Source organism: Chroicocephalus ridibundus, chromosome 13 (assembly GCF_963924245.1).
Source record: "Chroicocephalus ridibundus chromosome 13, bChrRid1.1, whole genome shotgun sequence".
NCBI lineage: Eukaryota > Metazoa > Chordata > Aves > Charadriiformes > Laridae > Chroicocephalus > Chroicocephalus ridibundus.
The window spans coordinates 5,302,906-5,310,755 of record NC_086296.1 but is presented as its reverse complement, the minus strand read 5'-3'; the positions used below and the strand labels follow the sequence as shown (position 1 = coordinate 5,310,755).

At 51.7% G+C, this 7,850-nt stretch overlaps 1 protein-coding gene across 2 annotated transcripts; it reads left to right on the top strand.

Annotated features, from left to right (window-relative positions):
* Positions 1–589: 589 nt before the first annotated feature.
* Positions 590–7,658, top strand: P2RX4 (purinergic receptor P2X 4). Of its 2 annotated transcripts, none has more exons than XM_063350681.1 (12): positions 590–935; positions 1,506–1,653; positions 2,696–2,767; positions 2,862–2,934; positions 3,416–3,512; positions 3,688–3,768; positions 4,348–4,484; positions 5,384–5,399; positions 5,908–6,001; positions 6,073–6,138; positions 6,225–6,320; positions 7,030–7,658. In XM_063350681.1, the coding sequence occupies exons 1-12, from the start codon at positions 805–807 to the stop codon at positions 7,060–7,062; spliced, it is 1,044 nt and encodes a 347-aa protein (XP_063206751.1). In that variant the 5' UTR covers positions 590–804; the 3' UTR covers positions 7,063–7,658. The 2 variants fall into 2 exon arrangements, with proteins under 2 accessions (XP_063206751.1, XP_063206750.1); XM_063350680.1 differs by lacking the exon at positions 5,384–5,399 and adding an exon at positions 3,875–4,016 and having other exon boundaries at positions 603–935.
* Positions 7,659–7,850: the final 192 nt, after the last annotated feature.

The following is a 7,850-nucleotide window of genomic DNA, read 5'->3' as shown; positions in this document are numbered from 1 at the left end:
ATGACCCACCACCTGCTCTTCCCAACCCCCTACCCAGGCACAGCAGAGCTACAGCAGCAGGAGTGCTCAGGTCAGAGCCTTGCCCTGCCTGCTGAGCCCCGGTTATCCCAGGCAGCACCAAAAGGGTCATAGAATCATAAAATGGTCTGGTTTGGAAGGGACCTTCAAGATCATCTTCCGATCCAACCTGGCCTTGAACCCCTCCAGGGATGGGGCAGCCACAGCTTCTCTGGGCAGCCTGGGCCAGGGCCTCACCACCCTCACAGCAGAGAATTTCTTCCTGAAATCTAATCTAAATCTCCCCTCTTTCAATTTAAAACCGTTCCCCCTCGTCCTATGGCTCCACTCCCTGATAAAGATCCCTCCCCCTCTCTCCTGGAGCCCCTTTAGGGACTGGAAGGGGCTCTAAGGTCTCCCCAGAACCTTCACTTCTCCAGGCTGAACCCCCCCAGCTCTCTCAGCCTGTCCTCACAGCAGAGGGGCTCCAGCCCTCGCAGCATCTCCGTGACCTCCTCTGGACCCGCTCAGGGCGCGTCAGGGCGGCGGTGAACCCCTTTTCCCTGCTGAAAACAGCCGGGGGCGGGAAGGCTGCGGGGCCTCCGGGCAGCCGCTGCTGCCGCCTCCTCCTCGGCCGCGGGCGGGCCCGGCAGCTGGCAGGCGGCCCGCAGCTGGCGAGGGAGGGCCGGCAATCAACAGCCCGAGCCCGTACAAGCCCCGGGGCTGCGGGAGCGCTCTTCGGGCTGCTCGGGGCGCTGTGGGTCCGCCGGCTGCTCGGCCCGCGGGTCTCCCTCCTGCCCGGCCGCCATGGTGTCGTGCGGGGCATTCCACAGCTTCCTCTTCGAGTACGATACCCCCCGCATCGTGCTGATCCGGAGCCGCAAAGTGGGGCTCATCAACCGCGGGGTGCAGCTCGCCATCCTCGCCTACGTGATCGGGTGAGCGGGCCCGGGGCGCCGGGCTGTGCTCGGGGGAAAGCCCGCAGCCCCGGCGGGGCGGCTGCCCTGAGGGAGGAAGGCTGGGGGGCCGGAGCTGGCTGCCGGGGCCCCCATTTTCCGTCAGGGAGTCGGGGGCGGCGGGAGGCGACCGCCGGGGGGCTGAGGGGAGGCCCGGGCTGGGCGGGGGCGGTGGTCGTGGGTGCCAACACGGGGAGGTGACAAGCGGGTGGTGGGACAGCTTAACTGGGGTTGTGGGGCTGCTCGGAGGCAGCTGAAGGCAGGACAGACACCCTCCGGAGGGGGACCCTGTCCCAGAGGGTGATCACCCGGCGGGGGTGTGCATAAAAGTCATAATTACACCCCGCCAAACCACTTGGGGAGGGGGTGAATCAGAAGGGAGATTGTTCGTCCTGTGACCATTTTGTAGGGAAACACTATGAAACCGGACTGTCCCTTTCAGGTGACACATGAAAAAAAGGGGAAATTCCCACTGCCTTTGCTTGTTCATGGTGTTTATCTGTTTTCTGTTGTTTCTTTCTTGCAATCTTTCTCACAATCTTTCTCTTGCAGCTGGGTCTTTGTGTGGGAGAAGGGCTACCAGGAAACGGACTCCGTGGTCAGTTCCGTAACCACCAAGGTGAAAGGAGTGACGCTGACAAACACATCCACCTTGGGAGCCAGGATCTGGGATGTAGCTGACTATGTCATCCCCCCTCAGGTATCCATCACTCTCAAAAGCAGAGGGAGGGTTTTCTAACAAAGCTACTGCTTTGCTAAAGCCCACAGAGGTCTGGAGCAGCTTTGGCTCCAGCTGTTCCTGATACAAGAGAATGAAGCGGCTTTGCTTTGTTGCAGATTGTGCTGAGCACCTGCAGCACTACCCCTGGGGAAGCTTGTTTCAAGAAAAGCGTGTCTGTGTGTGTGCTTGTATAGGAGGGAGGATTTTGCAGACTTCAGGAAAGAGTTGCAACAATAAACACATGTCCTTTTCCTTACTGCTTTCTAAAGCAAACAACTCAAAGTTAACTTGTTGGCAGAAACCCTGGGAATAGCCTGCAAGTCACTTGATCCGGAACTGAACAGGAGTTATTGCTGTAGTTACTGATTGACCGTGTGTCTGTGGGAATCTGCGATGTGCGGGCAAGACGTGGTGGCCTTCAGGGTTGGCAGGCATGGCCAAGCTGCTAGTCGTGGGTCACTCTGTCTGCATGAGATGTAGTGCAGAAAAAAGCTACCGATTTAGACAGATTTTGGCTGAGTGATCATATTTGCATATCGGTGGAGCAGAAGCAAACGACAGAACCCAAATCGTACAGACCTGAAAATAATGGAAGTTGTGCTCCCTGGAGAAACAAACCAGGGCTGGTCAAATTTCTGTTTTATATATTGGGGAAGAAAAAAAAAAAAGCAAGAGTGGGAGTTGTGCTCAGAGTTGCAGCTGGAGCTTTATTTCTGCTCCTGCCTTGCGACTCCCCTGAGGAGCAGTGTGATCTCTGTTTTCATAATGTGAATGAGGAAATTTGGGCCAAGTGGGAGGACAGAAGGGGTTGCTAGTCCCACAGTCCTTCCTCCACCTAAAGGCAGCAGCATCAGGTGATACATTTGGGAGTCTGTTCTTTTAGTGCTACACCAGCACTGTCCAAAGCAAATCCCCTCTGCAAGGTCACCTGGGCTCTGTCAACAAAGACATTTGGGGCAGTGCCTTGGATATTTTTTGCAGACTGTCACTGTTAAATTTCTTTCTTGTTTTGCATCTTCAGGAGGAGAATGCTGTGTTTGTCATGACCAATGTGATACTCACACCGAATCAGCGCCAAGGCCACTGCCCAGAGGTAGGGACAGGATCTGCTTTAATCCTGCCTTGTGTGGGTGGGAGTGCGGGGGAGAGAGTTTGTAGAGTTTAGTGTAATTATTCTTCCCCTTCAGCTTCCAGATGATAAAACAGAGTGCAAGGTGAAGAACAACTGTGTTCCAGGATATGTCAGCACCCACAGCAGTGGTAAGAAGCCCGCTGCAAGAGCTCCATTCAGTCTGTGTTGAAATACCTCTGTGCTGTGCCTTCCCTCCTGTGAAGGAAGCAGGATTTCACTTGGGTTTCCTTGTTCTTCTTCTCTTACACCTAAGAGAAATGAAAGGGAAGCTCAGATTTTTCTGCTGGGGGAGAGCAGATGGGCTTAGACTGTGTTGGGTGGATGCTGGATAGATGTGTGCTTTGGTGAGCTAGCAAAGAGCGTGAGGGCTTTCTCAAGACCTTGAGTCCGTGAAGCAGTATCTCACATAGATGAGGATTTGACTCAGAAAAAGGCACTTATTTCTCTGAAATTGCACTACAAATTGCAACAGAAGATAATGGGGGTCTTGGTACTGCCACTTCACCTCTGAGCAGATTGCTTTCACCTTATGGAGTGAGGAGATGCCACAGGGCAAATACTGCCCCTGTATTTTTGCTTGGTAGTACCTCCATTCACATGTCTTTCCAGGGATCCAGACTGGGGAGTGCGTACCGTACAACGGCAGCATTAAGACCTGTGAAGTCTTTGCATGGTGCCCTGTGGAGGATGACTATCATGTACCCAAGTGAGTGCTTACTCTGCAGTGGCCCTCCTGAGAGGAGGCTAGCAGTATGCAGCTGATGTTTCTCCCCATGGGGGTACTACTGGGAGAAGCCGAAGAGGTGATCCCCAACGACTCTGCAGAGTCCTGTTTGTGAAAATAGAAGTGAAGCTTACTTACATTTCTTATTGTTTTGTAGGCCAGCGTTCCTGCAAGAAGCTGAGAACTTCACCATTCTAGTGAAGAACAACATTTGGTACCCCAAGTTCAACTTCAGCAAGTAAATAGTGTGTGGGGCATTGCACTCTCTGGTGTCTTGGATAGTAAAGGGAAGCTGGAGGAGTGGAAGGAGATGCAACGGATATTCTCTCTCTGTTCCCCTGTAGGCGAAACATCCTCCCTAATATCAACTCCACCTATCTCAAGAACTGCATCTATGACTCCAAGACAGATCCCTTCTGCCCTATCTTTCGTTTAGGGAAAATAGTTGAAGCTGCAGGGCAGGACTTCCAGGAAATGGCTGTGGAGGTATTTGGCAGACCCTTCTCTTGGGCCTCAGCTGTGTAGAAGAGGAGCAGTAGCTGGTTGCCCCCCTCTGCGTCTTGGCATGAGCCACAGGACACAGAGCAGCTGCAGAATGGAGAGCTGCTCTGGCCAGAGGGACTGGAGTCGATCTACTGAACAAATACTGGGCCTTGGCTTGTTTGGGTGGGATTATGTGCAAGGCCCTTCTGTAGCAGGGGGAAAGTGTTGCACTGGGACAAGGGCCAGTAAATCAGGGTCCTGGTCAGCAGAGAGCCTAGTGTTTGGCTGGCGGGGCACTTTGACTGCCGACCTTCTCCTCTCTTCCACTTGACAGGGTGGAGTCATGGCGCTGCAGATCAACTGGGACTGTAACCTTGACAGAGACGCCTCCCACTGTGTGCCAAAGTACTCCTTCCGGCGCCTCGACAACAAGGACCCTGCCCACACCGTCTCGCCTGGCTACAACTTCAGGTAATGTGGCTATGGAGGGCATCTGGTGTCCCAGTGTTACGGGCTGCCTGCACTCCTCTGGCAGCTGTGGGTTAGTCCTTGGACTTTTGATGGTGCTGTAAAACTGAGAGTTTCTCTGATGCTGTAAAACATAGAGCAGGTCAGATCCTCACTGTGTGCAAACACAGCACAGTAGAAAGGTCAGTGAAGCTCCACTGATTGCGTCAGAGTGTCTGAGCCATATTTGCATCAGCATTTACTTGGGTGACCATTTGGGCCACCCTCCCGTGGCATGGCAGTGTGAGAGCTGACAGTTCCCGGGTGTGCTGATAGGGCAGTATTTGATGGGGCTGAGGTGTTGGGGTGGGAGACTGAAGCACCTCCTTTGCTAACTAACATCTATATAGTGGCTCTTGTCAGTTGAAGACCATATCTGCACCAGGAGAATCTTTCTGGCATACACCACCACACACACAATCTGGCCAGCACAGAGAGGTCCAGCAGCTCCAGTAAAACCAGCAGCGCAGAGCCAGGTAGTTGATTGCATCCAGAGTCAGAGCTATAATAATGTGGATTAGCCACCTTGCCAAGATCCTTGCAAGAGTCCTGCTCATGAGGAAACACGACTCGGGGCTATGCTTGTTTCTAGAATCACAGACTCTCACTTAGCACGGGGGATCTCTTTTGGTGGAACTTCAATGAATTCACTGAGAAGCTGCTGATGTGCAGACAGCACAAGCGTGTGTTTGGGAGGTGCCAGGCCTGCAGGTCTTGGGGTGTCAGGCAGGACCGGCTGGAAGATATCACAGCCCAGCTGGTGCGGGTTCTGAAGTGCTCTTGCTAATTCCAGACGGTGGTGCAGCCCCTTACCAATCCTTTCTCTTTTCTTCCACCCTCTTCTCTGCTTCCTCCTGGCTTAGTCAACCATGTGGCGGAGTAAGTCTGATCCCACTTATTTGTTCTCATTCCTTTTCCCTATCCTTTGCCTGCGAGTCGCGTTGTGCCGGACAAGGAACAGCCTTTGTGTGCCAGGCTGAGCTGTGCTGCCTCCCTCGCTGCCTGCTCCCTGCCCTCTCGTGGCTGCCTGCACTCCTGCAGCCTCCTGCTTGTCTCTGTCTCAGGGAGAGGGGCTAATTCTCAGGTGTAGCTGAATTTATTCCTGTCTGTCCTTCTGCTCCCCTACTAAAGCTACCTTTTCTCCCCTTCCTATGCTTTGCAAGTTTACTGATTTGGCTTGTGCTAATTGCTGTCTTAAATGTGCCTGTTCTGGGCTTTTCTCCTATATGTGCTTCCCTGCATGAAATCTCCATCATCTGGGGCTTGTCTCTGGAAGTACCGATGTTTAGCCCATCCTCTTGGGACGGGGGATGCACCTGGATGTTGCATGATCACATAAAAAAACCCTCAAAATCTCCAGCTAAGCTCTGATCTATCTTTTCTCCAGGTTTGCGAAATACTACAAGGACAGTAATGGCACTGAAGCACGGACGCTTATTAAAGCTTATGGCATCCGCTTTGATATCATAGTGTTTGGAAAGGTAGGTGATCTTGTGCTGAGGACTTTCAGAGATGCTGAAAAAACATATTCACCCTTGTAACTGTCTTCTAGGCAGGAAAATTTGATGTAATTCCTACCATGATTAACATTGGCTCTGGCTTAGCGCTGTTTGGCGTGGTAAGTGACACTGCACTTGGACTCAGTTCTGGATTCGTGCCTCAGTTCTGAGAATCATTGCCTTAAACTCTTTTGATCTCCACTAGGCAACAGTGCTGTGTGACATTGTGGTTCTGTATTGTATGAAGAAGAAACACTACTATCGGGAGAAGAAATACAAATATGTGGAGGATTATGAACTGGTAAGCATCAGTGAAAGCAGAGTGAAGGCAAAGTTGCTTCCTCTTCTGACTCTGGAGAGATTTTTCTTAAACAGGATGTAGAAAGTCCACATCAAACAGGGATTTTGAACCACAGCTCTGAAGAAACTCTGCCAAGAGAAGCTAATTTTTACCTCAAAGCTGTTGCAGGGAGGAGTGCTAGAAACAAATATTGTCGTGTTTCCTGGGCAACCACTCTTGGAGAGCAAAATGTATGTTCAAGAACTTGTCATGCTCCCACTGCACCTCTTTTTTGGGTTGCAGTCCTTGGCTCTTGCCTTCAGAGAGCTGCAGACAATGGTTCTGTCCCCATCAAATCCTTCCCTCTTGGCTTTTTGGGGGTTCCTGTTGCTGTGAACAAACCCATTCAATAGGTTGGTATTTTCTAGAACCAATATGCTGATAGCCACAGCTACACCTCCCTTCTGGCCAAACAGATCATTTGGAACCTGTAGAAGGATTTAGCGGGGTAGTGGGGTGGCTTGACTGGTGCTGAGCCTAGAGCTCAGCCCTGTGCTTGCTGGGAAGTGTTGCTGCAGAGGGTGGATTTCTGAATCAAAAGACCTTGTGGTATTGGAAATGTAAGGTCTGAGTAGCAGAGAGTAGCTTGCCTGTGCAGAGGGTTTTGTGTGAGAGGAAGGGGAGAAAGAAGAGTTTTCTGACAGAGCACTGTAACCTCTGTTCCTTGCAGGGAGTCAGTGAGACATATGGAACAAACTCCTGACCTCCGGCTGCTACAGCACCAATTGCTGCTGTGAACATTACTCTGACCCTGCCACGAGACCCAGCCCTCTTCATTGGACGGAAGAGGGGAACAAACCTGAGAAGGGGACGTTCTTCACTACTGTTCGCTACTTTGGCGGCTGGAGCCAACCCCAGAGAGAAGAACCAGGTCTGCTCCTTGTCTGCTGTCTTCCAGGTTAATTGCACTAAGCACATAGGGAGAATTGTACTTTTATGCCAGGCCCCAGCACTGGGTGAGACAGGGACAGGGACTGCTCCAACATTGTCATTTGTCAGTCGTCCTTTCCCTGAGCTCACTGGTAGCAGAGAGCACAGGGTAACAGGCACAGATTCTTCCTTACAGTGAACGTGGCCCCTGCCAGGTGTTGCCTAACCTTGGGAGAGCAGCTCCTTCCTGTTGTCAAATCACTTGTCCTTGCCCGTAAGGATTGTGATACTTAGCTGAGCCTACTATTTAATTGTGTCTCCAAGCTCCAGTAGACAAAGTAGTGTCTGGTTCCATTGTGCCTATGGTAAATGGTTGCTATTTTTATGGTACTACTTTAAAATTTACTTTCTTTTTAATAAAATATTTCTCTCGGCCCTCTTGGAGTCGTGCAAGCCAGGTTTTGCTACTTTTCCCCAGGACCTGTGAAGGTTAGTCAGTGAACTGTCTTCATTTTACACAGATACCAACTGTCACTGGAGAGCAATCAAAGCCAGTGCTGCTGTCTGCTTTGCCTCTTGATTCTCTTAGCAAGAGTGCTGCTGCAACTACAGCTTCTGCTC